Source organism: Artibeus jamaicensis, unplaced genomic scaffold (assembly GCF_021234435.1).
Source record: "Artibeus jamaicensis isolate MK-2021 breed Jamaican fruit bat unplaced genomic scaffold, CSHL_Jam_final contig_2790, whole genome shotgun sequence".
NCBI lineage: Eukaryota > Metazoa > Chordata > Mammalia > Chiroptera > Phyllostomidae > Artibeus > Artibeus jamaicensis.
The window spans coordinates 4512579-4531128 of NW_026521616.1; the positions used below are offsets into that span (position 1 = coordinate 4512579).

The window sequence follows — 18550 nt, forward strand, 5'->3', positions numbered from 1 at the left end:
TTCTAGAAACAAATGGGAGCAGGATTCCTTTTGTATCCAAAGTAGGTTTTCTCTCAGTGTTTCACCTGCAGTCCCGTCCCCTCACGGCCCCCTCGCCCCCTGCCCAGCCCGGGGCTGAGGGCTGTCGTCTGCCTGGCTCTCTTTCAGTCTCACCTGTGCGAAGTGGGAAGTATATTGAGATTGGCTCTTGGCAAGAACTGAATAAATATTAATTTTCTCTTCCCAATAAATGGGATGATGTGTCTGGAATACATGAGACAATTTGTGTGAAGGGCACAGCACCGGGCTCTGTATATAGCAGGCGCTCAGTCAGTGAGGAACTCAAAGTGAAGCATAGGGTCTGCATGCAGTGGTGCTTAATAAAGGAACAAAAGCGTAAATGAGTGCCCACCCAGAACTTGGTGTGCGGGAGGGCCTTGACATTTGAAATCATTCATGTGAATAGCCCAGTGTGGCCCTGACACGCAGTAGGTGCTTGCTGATTGAAATCACCTGTGGAAGCACCTGGCACAGTTTGGGGCACTGAATCGGGGTTGGGTCTCTTCCTCCCCCATGACCTCGGCCGAGCCATGTTGCCCGTGTTTCTCTAAGCACGGCTCCTCTCCCCATTGATGTAGAATGATCGGCACCCCCATCCCTGCTTGTCCATATTTCATCAGGTGTCCCCCTCCATCTCTTCTTCCAGGAAGCTTTCTCAGATTACCGTCAGGCCTCTGACTTTGCCCTCTTCCCTCCCCTCTGCACCCCCCAGTGGCAGGCATTGTGTGTGAGGGGCTTTATTCCTGTTCTCAGGTGCCTTCGCCTGTGTTTGTGTTCTCCTGGATCAATCACAGGGTCCACTAGGACAAAACCTGGGCCTCAACTTTTAACCCTTCTCCCTGGGTCCCGAGTCAGAGCTCTGTACGCTGTAGAGCTCAGTGAGATGCTTGCCAGCCTCTCCCCAACAACTTGGGCAACTCCCCCATTTTTATTCTTTTTGATGGCTTCTAAAGATTAAAATAAAAAGCTCCCTGGAGGGTTAGGTCTCCAAGTGCCAGGGTTTATGTATAAAGATAGAATAATGAGGAATTTCCTGTATAGATCTATTCTGCTTTCAGGATGTTCCCAACTGGCTCATAACAATGAAACACTTTTTGTTTAGCTCCAGAGAAAGAGACACATTGGCAATGACATTGTGGCCATCATCTTCCAAGAAGAAAACACACCGTTTGTCCCAGACATGATTGCCTCCAACTTTTTACATGCCTACATCGTAGTGCAGGCTGAGAGCCCGGGCACGGAGACCCCGAACTACAAGGTAAGGGGACAGTCTCACTGGAGGAAGCGGCGACCTAGGCACCTCACGGCGCTTTATGGATTAAGTGATATCAGGAAGCGTGAGTTCTCAATGTTTCCTTGGGCCATTCTCCACGATGTCACTTCTAGGTTTGGTGTGATTGATTTTCCGTGGTTCTCAGGTTTCTGGGCTTTGGGGGCTGGACTCCTGATGGAGAGCACCCCCTGAGGGCCATCTCATCCATTGGGTCCCTCACCGCTTGACAGCGTCTGTCTGAAGGGTTGAGAAGCCCAGGTGCTCCTGTTTGGGATCTGGTAATGCCCCTTGCTAGAGTGAGGCAAAACCAGGGGGAAGGAAGGAAAAGTAGAGAGGACTGTCCGGGAAGGGAAAGAAAGGAGGGTGGTAACAAAGGAGAAAAAGAAACATTGGTGTTTATGGTGAAAAGCAGGGAGAGTAGGGTCCTGGTAGGCTCTGACCACGGGGTAGCCCCTCTGGTTCAGCTGTTCTGGAATAAACAGGCGATGTTAATTTGAAGACTTCCCGGGAGTGGGACCGTGGGTCTCAGCCCCCTGACCAACAAGCAGTCTTTCAGACAGGCTCAAAATCCTCAGCAATGCTGGGGAGCCCATCGTCCTCAGGAGCCTGCACCCCGCCCATCCTGATGGCTTGTCACCAACTCTCCCCTCCTCTTCTCCATGAGAAGTAATGCCAGCCTCTTGGGCAACAGTTTCTCTGCATCACAAATAGGCTGAAGCAGGGTTCCTAAGGTGGATGTTATATGGTCTTTGTACCCCTTGCAGATACATGTTGCGTTTATGTGCTTCTTTGCGTGTTCTAGGGGGAGAGGCCGTAGCTGAGGCTCTCGGAGGGCCGCCTGCTCCCCACAGTGTTAGGGACCACTGTTAGAGGGAGAGCAGGACCAGCCCGTCATGGCTGATGGGAAACTCAGGCCTGAAAACGTTTCCTGTGTGATAACGGGCCAGCGGTGGTTCTGGGGCTTACGGAGCCCTGGCGCTTCATGGCCATCTGCATCAAGTATCTGTTTGGCCTGAAGGTTTTGGGAAAGGAAATGATGTCATATAATTTTCATAGCTGTACAAACTCAGATATATTAAGTGCAAAGTTCACATCAACTTTAAATCCAAGTATGAGGCTTCAAAAAAAAATAAAAAGAAACAAAAACACACCCCACACCTCTCTCCTGTTTTTATGAAAGAGAGCTTATTTCTTTCTGTGCCCATGTTCATATTTATGTTTCTCTGTCACTGAGCAGTTTTAGCTGAAAAGTTAAGGGGAGCATTTCCTTGGCATTTTTCCTAGAGCATGGTTTGGGCATTTCCTTGAAGGCTACGGGCTCACCTGCTTTGACCAGAGCTGGCATTCATTTCAAACAGCTGTTGGGCTTGTTGGTAGAAGCATTTTGTTCATTCAGTGCCTCCTATGTGCCAGGGATGGGGCCCGTGGAAGTGACACAGGGAACCAGCCTGCAGGGAAGAGACCAAAGAGCCAGTGAGTGCAGTTCAGCCTCTGGGCCACCGAGGCAGCCAGCTGGTTCTTCCAACAGCCAGGAGAGGCAGAGAGCTATTGATCAGGACCCCCAAAGTAAATCGGTGTAATGGGGGGCCCCCTGACCCGGCCAGGCAGTCACGTACATGTGTGTGGCTTGTCTGCTGGGCCTCTGCTGGCAGAATGGGGCCTTTTGTGGATATTTAGCATTAGCTTTTAGTTTCTGATAGGGAATGGAGCTCAGCTAACTGGCTTCTCCACTTTCCCAGGAGCTTAGCAGTGTGGGACTATACAGGGAAAAATGAGAGGCGGACAAATCAGCACCCCACCTCCCGCTTTGATGTTAGAAGTCTTTACCGAGTCTTCCCAGCCACAGCATATGGTCCAGGTGAAAGCACTCTCCTGAGAGGTGTTGGAAAGCAGAGAAGTGGACGCCCAGAAAGAGCCAGGCTGTCCCTGGGATGTGGGACCTTGGGCTCCACCTGTCAGGAAAACATTGAGGTTGGAGGTTGAATGGGGACCAGGGAGGCAGGGGGCAGGGAGGGAGCCCAGTCTTCCAAGGTCTCCCCAAACCTATTCATCCACACCCCCAGCAGTAACTCTGGTGACCCAGGGGGACCTAGTTAGATCCCTCAGGGGGCCCAGGGTGAAAGAAGACCTTAGCTGACCCTCATAGGCTTAGAGGCTATGGAAAAGGAGGGTGGGGGAGGTTTCCCAGGGGGTCAGCAATGCCCTGGGAAGCCCCCACTGGGGAGGACAAACAATAGGAAAGGGAAGAGAAGGAAGGGAAGGGAAGGGAAGGGAAGGGAAGGGAAGGGAAGGGAAGGGAAGGGAAGGGAAGGGAAGGGAAGGGAAGGGAAGGGAAGGGAAGGGAAGGGAAGGGAAGGGAAGGGAAGGGAAGGGAAGGGAAGGGAAGGGAAGGGAAGGGAAGGGAAGGGAAGGGAAGGGAAGGGAAGGGAAGGGAAGGGAAGGGAAGGGAAGGGAAGGAGGGGTATAGGAAAGGGCCCTAGACCTAAAGTCTTGAGAACCCAGGGGTCTAGTTCTTGGCCTGCCTCTGACTGCTGTGTGTCCTTGGGCTAGTTTCTTCTCCCTCTGGGCTCCTGATTCTATTTGTGTGAGGTGAGGGAGCAGGACTAGACAGCCTCTGAGTTTCTTCCTGCCCTAAGATGTTGGGGAGCGGATGGAGGGGGAGTTGAGTGTGTGTGTGTGTGTGTGTGTGTGTATGTGCATGTGTGTGAGAGAGAGAGAGAGAGATGAAGATGTGGCTTGGGGGAACGCTGTAGTATTCCAGGTGTCCTTTATTGGGTGTATATTAGTAGAGAAAGTAAAAAAAAAAAAAAGCCCTGGGTGACAGTGGTTGCCCCTCCCTGGGCGCTGGCTCCATACCAGGCACTGTGTTAGGCCCTTAAAAACACAGTCTTTTTCAATCTTCACAAGCTCCTGGCCAGGCAGGGCCTTTCTTTAGCACTGGTTTAGGCAGAGAAATTCAGGACATTGAGGCAGAGAGCTCACGTCACTTAAGGCCTGAGGCCACAAAAGCGGTAGAGCTGGTGTCCTCGTTCAGATCTGCCTGTGGTGTCTGAGCCCTCACCAGGACTCCCTCCTCTCTCTGCCTGAGGTCACCCTGTCCCTGACCCTGACCCCTGAAGTCCTGCGAAGGTCTCAGGAGTCTTTTGTGAAGCAGATCAGAGGAGAGGGGCCCTGGCTCTGTCCCTCATCCCCTCACTGCTTATCCGTTGCTTGAGCAGCCTCTGTGGGTCTGTGAGGCTTCCAGGTCACACTGGCTTTGGGGGTCCTGCGAGGTTCCCCGTGTCCTGGTGCCTCCTCCTCATTACTCACATGCCCCCAGCCTCCTTCTTCTTTCCAGCCTCGAGTCTCTTCCCTGGTGATCTGCTGCCTCTCAGCCCTGCTCTGGCCCCTGCTGGGCGGCCTGTGCTGAGTTTAGAAAACAGGAAGGCCAGGCTGTGTCCAGGCAGCTTCTGCTTTCAGCCCAGCAACCCAACCATCCCCAAGAGGAGGGAACAACAAAGGCTCCGTGCTTTGCTGGAAAGGGGTCAGCAGAGGGAACACAATGGGGATAGAAGATGAATGGGGCTGTCACAAGAAAGGATCCTGTCCCCTGCTTGCGTGACTGCTGGGGTGGACGTGTCTGTCTGGGGCACTCGGTGGATTTAGAACATAGACAGACACTTCAGTCAGCACCGCCCACTGTGGTGCAGGCCGAGATGGGGGTGTCACGGTGGGAAGAGGGGAGGGCCGGGCCTGGCCTCTGGCCTTGTCCCAGACGGCAGCCGGTCTGGGGCCTTCCCGCCACCTTCTCCCCAGATGCTGGCTGTGGGTGGAATTCTTGAATGGTGCTATGGGTGCATGGTGGGTGGGGGTGGGGACCTGTATTTGATTGCTGGAACCAGCCAGAAATCACAGCAGCCAAACCTACCCTGGTTCCTGACTGTGGTCACTGCAGTCTGGGCCCTGCAGTCAGCTCATGCTCAGGCAGAGAGAGCCTTGAGCTGGGTATTGATCAGTCCTTTCCCCCTCCCTTCACCTCCAGATCCTGGCAGGGCCTTTCCTTGGCCTGGCTCTGAGCTGCCTGCTCACCCGTTCTGGCTGACTCTCAGCATCTGCCCTACTTCACAGGCCATGCAGCTGGCGGTGTGCCAGGGCCAGGCTCACGTCAGCGGCTGCCCGCCTGGGGAAGGGGGAGAGAGGGCAGAGTCCCCAGAGAGGCCTGCGGCCTCATGGGTTGAGAATGGTGAAACCAGGGCATCTGCATGCGGAGGGGAGATGGGGTGTGGGGCCTATCCCGGGCCAGGGAGACCTCACGCAGAACACCTTGGGGCTCTCACTCCATTCTTTCATGCCTCCACAGGCTGGCCAGAGGTGCACACGTTCCTCGCCCTCACCCCCCCCCCCCCAGCCTGGTACACCCCTCTGCAGCACACAGCACACCTCGACGTCCTCCACCCCCAATTGCCCGCCTGGGCCCTGCACTGTTAGTTCAAGCCTCACCCAGAGTGACTGACCCTGTGTGTGGGGTCAGGGCTTCCAAACACTAGTCCGCCCACTGCGCAGAAGCTCTCAGGCCCATTTAACAGCTGCAGATTCCTGGCTCTGCCTCAGAGCTGCGGATTCAGGAGGCTTGGGGTGGAGCCCATGCAGTTGGCATTTGTTTGGGAGTCAGTGTCGTGGGGAGGAACCCAAGAGCAGCGTCTGGATTCTCTGTTCATCTGTGTGGCTAATCACCTGGGTGCTTTGGGGACCACTTCAAGGCTCTGGGCATCTGTTTCCTGATCAGTGAAGCAGGGCTAATAATTCTCACTGTGCCTTCTCCGGAGGCTGAGCATCCCAATCCACTGCGATCACGAGATAATCCACTTGTACTTCGCTAGAGTTAGGGTCCCAGGCTGCTCCTCAGCCTGTTAGTCATCTTGTCAGACTTGCTTCTGGCCTCCAGCGGTACAGATGGGAGCATGGGGACAGTCCCATGCCACCCAGCCTCACTTCTGGGAACTCCGCAATGCTGGTGAGGGCTCACAGGGGCAAGTGGGGAGGGAGGAGAGGAGATCTGTCACGGGAAGCAGGGCTCCCCTAGGGTCAGGGCAGGGCACACGTGGAGTGCATGATAGCCCTTGGGTTGGGTCTCTTCCCTCCTCACCCACACGGAGACCCTGTTTCAGGTCTCGGTCACTGCGCGGGAAGATGTGCCTGCCTTCGGTCCACCTCTGCCCAGCCCTCCTGTTTTCCAGAAGGTAAGACGCTCTCCTTCCTGCTCCTCTCATGTCCAAGACTCTGGGTTCCCACCCCTGAATGGCAGTGGGAGAAGTGGGGCTGAGTCTGGGCAGGGAACATGAGCAGGGCCTTTGTCAGCAGGGGTGGAGATCTCCTTACATGGGGTCTCTCCTCACCTCTCCTCCTGCTGCCAGCCTGGCTTTGCACAGGGTCTCCGGTCAGGGTGCTTGAATTTCTGCTGAAAGAAGCATTTTTATATCATGCTAAAGTCCTGGGAGCTTTGGGCAAAAATTGCCTCCAGTCGTGGGAATGGCACCGTGGGTGTGGAGGGTCGATTTCCCAGGATCAGGGAAGCTGGCTTCCATGTTGGTATCTTAGTAGGTGGGTGTGGCCTGGGCTAAAAATGATCAAATGTCAGAGGGACTTTTCAGGGGCCCTCCTGGATCCCCTGTCCTGCCTTCCCATTACAAGGCTGAGAGAATTCTGGGCTTCTGGTCTGTTCCAGGGCCCGGAGTTCAGGGAGTTTCTGCTCACCAAGCTCACCAATGCAGAGAATGCTTGCTGCAAGTCGGACAAGTTTGCAAAGCTGGAGGTGAGAGCACGGTTTCCTCCCTCTGTCCTTCTGCTAGCCAGCTGCTGCCGGGGTCTCTGTTCCTGAGGCTGTTCAAAGCAGGGATCACTGTCTTTGCCCCTCTAAGCCTTAGTCCTGTGCTGATGTAGTAACTCAATTCTTGTGGAAACTAAGTACAAACGTCAGGTCTAGTCAACTATTCACCAATTGTTAATTGAGCACGTACTATGTGCCAGCCTCCCTTCTATTTCCTGGGTATAAATGAGAACTGGCTTCTGTCCTTAGAGAGCTCACAGGCTAGTGGGAGGAGCCATTAGCAGACAGGTACGATAAGTTTCCCAGCACTGGGCTGTGATGGAGGCCAGCAGGTGCTGTGACTGCCTGGGCCTATGGGGGACTAGGGTGGGTTCAGGGAAGGCTTCTTGGAGGAGGTGGCCCTTCCACTGCCAAACCTGGATATCTGATGAGCCTTTTGCCAGGAGGGAAGGGAAGGTGGTGTTATTTCGGGCATGGGAAACAGCAAGAGCAAAGAATCGGAGCAGATCAGAGCATGGCTCTGTGAGGGAGCTCCAGAGGGTTTGATGTGGCCTGAGAGAGGGTCTTATGGGGAATGGATGGTGGGGAGGGTGATGTTTGATGTGCACATTAGATGATTACTCTGCCAGTGGTGGGGAGGACACGGTGAAAGGTGGGGGCAGGAAGGGTGGCCACTTAGAAGCTATTACAGGAGTCCAAGGGACATGGCAACTTGCTTACACCAGGTGTGGGAGGAAATGATTTGGGGTCCATTAGGAAGACTTGATGGACTTCTATATAAAGGGAAGGTGGAAGTGGAATTGTGGGGTGGCATTTAGGCCTTCAGCTTGGGCTCTCTGCTGACATGGGGACCACTGGGAGATGAGCGGTCCGGACCTGCTGATCTGGAGGTGCCTGCAAAGACCCAGTTGCTGAAAGGGCTAGTTCTTGTCTGGGTGAATGGCGCCCCCTGGAGGTCGCATGTATTGCTCTGGAGGGACAAGGGGATGGAGAGTAGCAGTGGGCCATTGGGTGCATGGATGGGGAACTTGTGGTAGAGATAGGGACTGTGAGTCAGCAGGGTAGAGCTGGGAGGGTGGGATGGCCTGGGGAGAAGGAGCAGAGGGAAGAGAGCAGAGGGCTGGGTGTGTTGCAATATTCGTGAGGGTGGATCCCAGCCTGGCCCTAGGCCCTCACCATCACCAAGCTGCAGTTGGCCAGAATAGCAGCCCTCAGGCCAGGTGTCTGGAGCCCCCAGGGAGTGGGCACATCTCTGTTGTCAGTGCCAGCTCCACGACTCCACCCTCTTCCCTTGCAGGACCGGACGAGGGCTGCCCTCTTGGATAACCTTCATGATGAGCTTCATGCACGCACACAGGCCATGCTGGGACTGGGCCCAGAAGAGGACAAGTTTGAGAATGGGGGCCATGGGGGATTCCTGGAGTCTTTTAAGGTATGGACACAAGAGTGGCTGAGGATTGCTGTGGCAGGGAGGGTCTGGATGAACAAGGGAATAGGTCCCAGGTCCACATGACCCTAACCCAGGGCCTGAGTGCCAGCCAGAGGTGGCAGGACCAGCAGGGGCAGTGCAGGTGTTTGCAGAGGGCAGGGGCATCAGGAAGTGTGAGTGGCGGGAGCAGCCAACAGCGTCTGCTGCATCCTACACATTCTTCCATGATCTGAGTTATCTCTTCTTGGCCAGGAGGCTGACAAGTAGGGACGGGGAAAGAGCAGAGAGGAGCCAGTGCAAACCAAGTGCATTACTGCTTCTGTCTGCCTCCCTCTGTGGTCAGGGTGCCTGAGACAGAATGACAGGAGCAAGGACACAAGTCCTGGGTTTCTTCTGCAGCCAGTGTGGGGTACCGCAAGGATGTTTCCCAGCTGGCAGGGCACTGGAGGACCTGGTCAGGGCCAGTGTGATGGAGTTAGAGGCAAGTGCCCATGAACCTTGCAAAGGGGAGAACTTCCTAAGCAGAACGAGCTACTAAAAGAAGTAGTGAGCTCCCTGTCCCTGGAAGTATTCAAGCAGAGCTGGGACAGGCATGTCACTTGCATGGTATAAAAAGGCTCACTGTCACATGCTTGCCAAGTGCTTGCTGGTCCAGACAGCACTTACCTCCAGCATCTGATCTGAGTCTGGCTGTCACCCTGCAGCTGGCGCAATGGGTCTTGTTATTTCCACTCACACACAAGGGGTCAGGACAAGAGACCTCAGGACTGCTCAAAGCCTTGTACCTACTCAGAGGTAAAGCCTTGTTTTGGACCCAGGTTTTCTGGTCCATTGGTCAATGTTCTGCTGAATTGCCCTTTGCAGAATGATTTATAAAGCTCCCATTCTAGGGATAGCGTAGGGGGTGAAGGTTTGACCTGCCTATGTTAGAATCCCAGCTGTGTGATTCTGGGCACGGTCTTGAACATCTCGAAGCTTCAATTTTCTCATCAATGATGCATGGATGATAATGGGACCTCTGTCCTAGGGTTGTTGGGAGGATTCAGTGAAGTAGCCTGGAGGAGGCATGAGGCCCGGGACAACTAAATGCTCAGGGAAGGTGCTCACTGCTGTTACTGTCTTGTAGAGTGAACACTTAACATTCTTCTGTCCTCTGTGCCCCGTGGGTAAGGCTATTATTATGGGTATGGTTGTTTTGGTGTGATAATTCATACCCAGTTTTACTAATTATGAACATAATTTTACATGTGAGAAAACTGAGACTCAAAGAGACACAGCAATTTTTCCCAAGTCACCCAACAGATACCGGAGACAAGTCTGTGGCTGCCGCATTCCGAAGCCTGTGTTCCTAAGGACCACACGACACAGCCTCCGGGTTCCTGACTCAATTAAGATTCCACCCGGGCAAGCCTGGGGTCTGTCCCTTGCTGCCAGGCCAGACGCAGAGGGCAGGGCAGGGCCCCGCTGGCCCTGAGGGCCAGCTGCCAGGATTCCTCATGAGGGTGTGGACAGGAGCCGAGCTGCTTGTCCAGGCTGGTGGGAGATTCCTGGGGCATCTATTTCTGTCCTGATGGACAGTGGTGGCCAGGGTGAAACAGGAGAAATTGAGAGGTCAAAAGGCAAGGGGGCCAAGGGAGAAGAGGGCAGGGGAAGAGAGAGGGAGCCCGGCAGGGGATGGGGTGAAAGTGAGACCAGGTAAATAGGAAAACTGCTGGAGGCTCCATACCACATCACAAGCAAGCCTGTGGAGTGCTCCCTGGTCCCACGGTAAATGTGACTTATGTGCGATGTGAGCTATAGTGGACTGCAGACGTCTAAGGAAACAGTGGTTGCATTCAGTTTTGTAGGTTGCTTTCTGTACTTTGGAGTTAACAATTTTGTGTTTTCACGTTTACAATATTTTTACAACCTGAAAAAGCTTGCAGACTCTGGACACTTGGCCCATGGTGCCCTGTGGATAAAACGGCCCAGCATCTCCCTCCAGTTGTGGGTCCAAAGGGGAGTGACCCGAGGCCGAGTTCCAGTCCCTGCCCCTGGACCGACTCCAGCGTGTCTGACTGGAGTAGTTGCCAAAAGAGGGAGATGCTTCAGGACTTTGTCATTACTTGTCTTTGACCCGGTAATCCAGGCTGTTTTTCTTTTCAACCCTGAGCCCTTCCAGCTGTAGGCTGAAGACACCTGCTTCTACATTTGGCTTCCATGCCTGTGTCCCAGGGGACGCTATGGGGCAAGGGACGGGACTGCCCTGGTCTGTGGGGTTTATCGCACAGAGCAAACCTTCAGAGCTCTGTGGTCATGAGCAGCTCTTTCCCTCCCCGCTGAGGAACCGAGCTCTCTTGCCCCTTCCATTCCATTGTTGCCTTCAGGTGTCCCAGGCAGTGGAGGTGGGGCCGGAGGCTGGGATTCTGGTGTTTGGGCTGTGCCGGGGCCTGGGGTCTGCCCCGACTCAGGAAACTGTCTCCAGTTTTGGTATTTCTTCCTAGGCACCTTGGGTGGTGCTGTGGTATCAGAATTATTGACATTCCTCTTGGGGTTTCTTATCCAGACTTCCACAAAATCCTTCTTACAAGAAGTGGTGCTTGAAATGACTCCAGGAAGAAAATTTGCATGTTTTCTCTTCTTCCTGTCCCGGTTCTCATCTCACAGGTGCATGGGAACATACCTGAGGGTTCCCAGGGCTTAAAGCACTCTCAGCTGTCCTCCCCCACCCTGCAGTGCAGGGACCCTTTGCCCCCCTGCTGGGAAGCAGCCCCTCACGGCCCCAGCCTGTGCTCCTGTCTCCTCCCACCACTGGGAATAGCTCTTCTCCCCATATGGCTTCCGTTCCCCTGGCTGTTCCATTCCCCAGCATTTCTTCATGAGAAACAGAACAGTTGGTTTATGCACAACTGGACCTGCTTCTGAGCAGGTGCTTGGTGGTATTCTCAAGAACCTGCCAGTTCTACACTTTTAAGTTTTGCATTTTTACTTAGTGGGTGACATAAAAAATATATTTCCAGTCTTAGAGACTAAACTTCTGCAGTGAAACTCACAATTGAAATACATGAGTAAGTAGGCAGGTTGCATTGGGGTCGGGGGGCGTCTATGGACATATTTCTGGAGTCTTGCCAGAATATTTTTCTTTATAAGGGATCTATATATTACTCACATTGGAAAAATACTGATCTCTAGACTGTTGTTCTTAAATGCTACTCTCAGCCACTGCCAGCTGTTGAAGCTTTTGTTGGTCCCTCATGAAATGAACAGAAAAAGTGATGCTGCTTGAGGTTCCAACATAAAGCCCGTGTGAGGCACATTTTGAGAAGCTCTGAGCTAGCCCAGCTCTCTGTTCAACTCATCACGCAGTGGGGCACTAGTGGGCCTGGGAGGTGAAGGTCACCCAGCAGCTTGCGAACTTGGACCACCTAAAGCAGGGAGCTGTCAGGTGAATTTCTCCCAGCCTTTGTGGGCTGTGGATGTTGATGTGTGGGTCTGCCCTGACCCCTAGTGGCAGGAGAGGAGCACCAGGCTGCAGCTATCTGGGCAGAGTACCTGCAGGCAGGCCTGGGTGCTGGGAACAATGGTCTTGTTACAGAACAGAGGTCCGAGGGGCAATATTTGACCCACACAGGGATGCCAAAAACTGTTACAGAACAAGCAGGGGCCAAGGTTCATTATGTCCACTGCCAGAGGAAAGATGTCTCTCAATGCCAGAGATTTGTGGAAAGGAAAGGTTTATTTAAAGCTGTACAGACTTAAAGTAGTGACCCAATGTCCCCATTAAAACATCAAAGTCTTTTTGGATACCCACAGACGCCTCCAGTGCCTCCTTTTCCCCCTGCCCTAATTCAGGAAAAGAAGCACACATCCGTGTTTCTGGTTGCTGGCGCCGTCAGCTGTGTCGCCGTCCAGGCAGGATCTCTAATTACTCCAAAGCCATGTGGCACCTTCTCATGGTCTACTGGCAAGAGTTCTTTCACCCTTCTTCCAGACAGAGTCTCTCCTGCTTTCCAGGCCACAGGGCCAAAGGGAGCTTTCCGAAGCTGCATGGTCTTCTTCTACCAGAGCTGCAGAGGTCTGCACTCTGGCCAAAAAACCACATGGTTCTTTACTCCACCAGAGCTATGGGGCGCAGGGCGCCACTCTGCCAAAGCCAAGTGATTCTCTGCTAAAGCCACATGGTGGTCCCTCCTACTAAAGCTGCAGAGGTCCCCACTCTGGCAAAGCTGTGTGGCTCTCTCTCCTTCACATGGCTGCAGGGGTCCCCACTCTGGCCAAAAGCATGTGGCATTCTCTCCTGCACTGCCACAGCCGCGTGGTTCCCTCTCTTTTAATGGCTACCGTGTCTGGGTTTTAAATCCCTGTGCTAGTCCCCCCCTTTGCAGCCCCATTTCTGACTCCTCCTACAATTGGCTCCACTTGCCAGCACTCCCATATCCTTCCAACTTTACTGGGCTGCCATAGTGAGTCTGGGCAGGTGTGCCCCATGTCCTGGAGCCAATCATCTCTAAGCTCTCACGCAGGTGCTGTAATTCAGAGAACCTGCCCCCAGTTACATCTTGAGTGGAAGTGACTTCCATTCCCCTGGCTCAGAGCAGGGCCACAGCTATTTAACATATCTATGCAACCGGTTAAAGGTTATAGATATGTTAAATGACCATGGCAGAGGTTAGCTGCAAAGCTGTTGCTGTACAAAACAGCTCTCAATGGCTGCTCCATTTGTCCCTTCCTCAACTCACACCTGTGGGGTGGGGGGAAGAGGTGAGGACATCTTAATATTTCCTGGACACCTTGAGTTCTGAGCCTCATTCCAAATCCCTTTTTGGGGCCCCCCTCTTTGCTGCGTCCTGTCACAGTCTGAGTTGGCTTCCCTCCTGTATTTGTGCTGTTAGTGGGAAAGAAGACCCCGGTTTGGACCTCAGAGAACTTACTGATTAGGCCCATCACATCCGGCAAGAAATTAGCATCTTTCTCTCCCAGGGCCCCCTGCCTCTATGCCCCAGGGGTGTCTGTGAATGTGGCCCAACACAAAATAGTACATTTACATAAAACATTATGAGATTTTTTTGGTGATTACATGTTGCAATGTATTTAATGTGTGGCCCAAGACAACTCTTCTTCTTCCAGTGTGGCCCAGAGATGCCAGAGGGCTGGACAGCCCTGCTAGGGCTTCCTTACCTGGTCCAGACAGGCACATGTCCCCCTCGGTGATCATCCTCATGCACTGGGTCCCTCGAGTTGAATCTGCTAAATTGAAACAGCTCACGAAACCCATTTGTAAGGAAGCGAGGTTTGTGTTGGCCCGGAGGACACGTGCTCCTTTCATGACACCAGTTGGTCCTCATACCCCGGCTGAAATGAGGTGGCTTCAAGCCCTCCATGAGAAAGTGCTCCGCCCCTTTTCCTTGTTCCCCCAGAGGAGAGCGCACTCATGGGTAAGCTGCGAGGTGCGCCGAGGGCTGGGACGCCACGGTGGCCGAGGGTGGGTGACAGAGCCAGAGTTGATTAGCCAGGAGGCGAGCAGACTCTAAGGACAGACGCGGGCAGTTGCGTGCAGCGTGGAGTGAACGGGTCTAAGACGCCAGCCCTAGAAATGGTGGGATTTCCTCTCAGGGCACAGAAGACCTTTTCAGGAGCCTGACTCTTCCCCATTGGACAGGAAGCCTTGAAAGCAGTGAGCAACCTGTCCCTGGGACATGCAAGTGGAGAGGATGTGCTGTGGCCTGGATGCACGGGGGCTGAGTGGGGGAGGGCCAGGTGGTCCCTGGCAAAGGCTCCGTGTGCCCGTCCGCTTCTCTCCTACCCCCTTCTTTCCACATCGCCGCCCTCGTTCTCTTCTCCGCCTGGTACCTGACTCTTGGGCCCAACTTGAGAAGGCTGGTGTGCCCAGCTCTGCCCCAGATGGAATATGCAACACGTCAGACCACATCACTGGGTCATTTTGTCCAAGTGGAGCATCATTACTTTAGGGTTTCCAGGTAGCCATCCCTGCTCTCTTTTTCCATCCCTCATAGTGGGGAGAGAGAGGACCTTGGGCAAGCAGGCGTCATGCCAGGTATTTGTCACCCTCACACAGGGAGTGTCGTCATGTTGTACAGATGAGGAAACTGTGTCTCGGAGAGGTTCACACACTGTGCTGGGAGCAAGCAGGGTTCGGCCCTACACACTCCTGAGTTCCCTGTCAGCCCACTGCCTCATTCACTCAACAGCACCAAGGGCACATGAGGAGAACACTCCTCCCGGACATCAGTCTAGTTTCTTTCAAAGGGAGGCTGGGGCCCCATGGTTTCTAGTTACCTTCAGTCCATCAACCAGTTGAAATATGTGTTTGATCTGGACTCATTTTTGGGTTACTGGGACCCTTTCATCAAGAACCCAGGGTGCTGGGTTTGGGTCCTGGGTCCATCTCTTAGCTTTGGTGTGACCTCGGTCCATCACTTACCTTTCAGGACCTTGCTTCTCAGCGTTGGTCCTCTGTGCATCTGAGTTGGGAGGTCTCAGTGGGATCATGCATGTGAAGCTCAGCAGACCAGACACCAGCACACGGGGCTCATTCCACCTGTTTAGTTTTTCCTAGAAAAAGACAGATCACATCTGAACATACATGATTCATAGCCGTGGCACAGTTGATGACAATGGTGGTGACACACACGAGGGCCCCAGGGACTTATTGAGCTTGATGGAGCACTGGACTCATTTAAGGAAACTGGGCGTTTACCCAAGGACACCTCAGCACGGTGCCACACCTTTCCCGCCCTCGGCTTTGCCAGGCCTCTGTGGTGTTCGGGTGGCGGCGTGAACACGGCGTGCCGGCTGTTCCAACCACATGGTGGGAGACCGTCGCTAGGACACTCTCTTCTGTGGTCTAGAAAGAGAGTTGATGCCCCGGAGCGGGCGTCTTTGGCTCAGACAGGCCAGGCCAGAGGAGTGACAAGGCCGGTGGGCTCCGTGCCTCATTCAAGGGGAGCTTGTTTCCAGCACAGTCAGATTTACAAGCGGCCCTCCTTCCTGAGCCAGCTCCCCTCTTCGGGGCAGAAAGGCAGGCAAGGTGTGGTCCTTGGCCATTCCTGAACTTGGAGGATTCAGGACCTGCTGTTTGGGTTGGGGCAGCGTTCTTGCCGATTTCTTGGGACTATCTTTTTGTAGGCCAGGCCAGGCCCTTCCCTCGATGCTTCAAGGGAGGGAAGGGCAGCATCCCCCATGGGACCATCTGTAGCCTGACACGTGGAGTGTGCATGCAGACGCATGTGTGTTCACGTGTGGGTGTGAGCCAAGTGAGGATGGGAGCCGTGCCCACACGTTTGTCCCTCTGCATCTGTTTTCTGAAGCTGCGGTTCTAAGAACGCTCTGCCTCAAGCGGCTCATGCAGTGAGGGAAATCTGTCAGCTCGCCTGACCAGAAGGCCCCAGGGGACTCGCGGCCCAGCCTGGTCATGGGCAGGCAGGTCCCTGTGAGTTCCCCTCTGCCATCCCCCAGAGGACTAAACTAACTAAACTAACGAAACTAACTAAATTGTTAGTTTCGTCCTCAGGCTTCATCCCTCACTGCTCAAGGTGGTAGCTGCGGCTCTAGGTACAGACATATCATATCTCTTTAGGGAAACACTGGGGAACTTTCCTCAAAGCTGCCAGCAGGTGTCCCTTCATGTTCCGCTGGCATGGATTACGTGACTGCCATAGAAGGTCATGGTTGACTCCTTTGTTCTGTGGAGGAAGAGGGGCCACTGGACCAGACAGAGGCTCTGGTAGCCAGCAAGGAACAGGATGGGATGGCACTTGTTTGCAGGCAACTAGTAATATTTGCATCCAAGAGTCCCTGCGTGTGGCTCTGAGGCCCAGGGGCCCTGGACAGTGAGTTAACACAGCGGGAGCACCCCAGGGGCCCGGGCCCTTTACCGCTGCGTACTTTTAGGAATGTCCTGTTTCCCCCGCTGATGTGCATACTCCTGGGAGGCAGGGCTGTGTCTCACACCCCTCTGACTCCCCTCCTGCAGTTCTCCCAGCGTGTGGCATGGTGCTGAGCACACGGGAAGCACATGGCAAGTGCTTGTTATTAACAGTAAGAGTAGCCACAACTATTGGGTACGTAGGGTGTGCTGGGCTCTCAGCTTTGTATGCATGGCCGCCTGCCCGTATTATTGAGTGACTGAGTGAGTGACCAGAGGGAAGCGATGTGGGGTTTGGGGGTTCCTGGAGAGAAACTTCCCTTCCTAGAACTCTCGTGTCATCTTTGAACGCCTTCCGAACCGGGAGCATTGTCCTTGTGGTCGGTGGAATCCTCTAGGGCTTCCGGCGTTGGAAAGCCCTCCCTCAGCCCCAGCTGAGATCTGCCTACCTCACTCCACCCGCTCTCCTTGGGTCGGGTTCCAGGGCGAGGCAGGAGGCCCGCAGGGCAGCGTGAGAGCTGCCGTCACCCCCCAGGTCTGTCCCTGCTGTGGGCGCAGCAGTCTTCACTGTAACTGTCCCTCCTGTCCTTGCATGCACAGGGACAAGCCCCTGACTGTGCTGGTTGTCTTTTCTGGGACACTCCACTTTGTGCCCTATGCTCTTTGGTGGCCCTAAGTGGGCACAGGGCTCCGCGTGCCCTGAGCAGCTCTGGGCCCTCTGAGGCTCCAGCCTCGTGTCTGAGTGCGCACGACCTGTGTCGGCAGCTGAACCAGGTGGCAGGCTCATGTCGACAGTGCCCTTAGCCCCTGCGAGTGTGGGCGGTGGCTCAGGGCACGGATTGGGAGGAGCTCCAGCCACAGCTCACTGAGTTGTGCAAGGCACACTTTGGGGTGACAGCAGAAGGGATGCCCAGTGTTCAGATACAGGACGCCTGGTTTTCTGGAGACGAGTCGAGTTGGGGTGAAGGGTGTGGCTGCACGATGCTGCTTGGGCCTCATGGTTTCTGAGTTACAGCAAGGGAGCTGCAGCCCAGAGAGCCAGACCGGGTCGTGCCGCTTGGTGAGCTGTTCCAGCCACTTTCCTCCCTGTAATAAATAACCTTTGTCCACCTCGCAGGGGACCTGGGGCACTGACTGCTCAGACTCCCCTGGCTAGTGTCCCCCTTCACCTCTGCCTGCAGAGAGCCGCCCCTGCCCAGAGCAGGTGAAAATCCTCTGCAGATTCCAGGGATTAGAGTGGGGGCCGCTGAGGGAAAGAGGGTGTGTGTGCACAAGTGCACCCGTGCCCAGGGCTGTGTCTGCAGGGCCCCCTGAGAGGGCGGGGCGTTTGGAGGGGTCTAGCTCCCGCTCTCAGGCCCCGCCCCCTGTCTTCCCCACAGAGGGCCATCCGCGTGCGCAGCCACTCCATGGAGACTATGGTGAGCAGCCAGAAGAAGCCGCATGGCGGGGGTCTCCCCGGCAGCCTCAGCGGGGGCATCTCCCACAACAGCACGGAGGTCACCAAGACCACCTTCTCGGTGAGTGCCTGCACGCCCCAGGGTCCTCCGGGACGTGGTTGGGGAGGGGTGTGTTCGCCAGGCTTGGGCCAGGCGACTAGAGCAGGGTGAGTGTGATGATGGAGGGAAACCCAGGTGGACTGGGGGGCGGCCCCCTCTGAAATCAGAGCCTCTTCCTGGTCGGCACCTGGGCTGACCAGGACCAGAGTCCTGTGGTCCTGCTCCCTGGGTTCCTGACACCCAGGCCTCCCCCTCCCGGGCAGCCTGGCAAAGTGGTCCTAGGGTGCGTTTCTCCACCCGGGGCTCGGGACCGTGACTGAGAGAGAGGCATTCGTTGTTTGTTATTATCCAGGGTAGGAGTGGCTGCCCCTGCTTGCTGTGTGCTGGGCACTGAGCTGAGTAATTGGTGGACCCCAGTCCCAGCTGCCTGAGGCAGGAACGGCTGTGCTCCCCAGTTTATGTTTGAGCAAGAGAAGGCCCAGAGGGGTTAGGTAACTTGCTAGAGGTTGCCTGGCTCAGTTGAAGAACCGGGATTTGGATGCAAGTCGCCCAGATCCCAAGTCTTTGCTTTAAATCGCTGTGTGTACAGTTTCGAGAAAAAAGAGCCTGTGGGTCTGGGGGTTTGGGCCTAGTCAGCTTGCAC

General features: G+C 54.7%; 1 protein-coding gene across 2 annotated transcripts in view; it reads left to right on the top strand.

The window, feature by feature from the left end:
* Window positions 1-18550, top strand: part of RAP1GAP2 (RAP1 GTPase activating protein 2) — a 203587-nt gene that overhangs the window by 171619 nt on the left and 13418 nt on the right. For both annotated transcript variants that reach the window (XM_053662728.1, XM_053662727.1), the window contains 5 exons: window positions 1142-1297; window positions 6460-6531; window positions 7017-7103; window positions 8416-8550; window positions 17791-17928. In XM_053662728.1, coding sequence (XP_053518703.1) covers window positions 1142-1297; window positions 6460-6531; window positions 7017-7103; window positions 8416-8550; window positions 17791-17928 — 588 coding nt within the window. The remainder of the gene's footprint in view (window positions 1-1141; window positions 1298-6459; window positions 6532-7016; window positions 7104-8415; window positions 8551-17790; window positions 17929-18550) is intronic.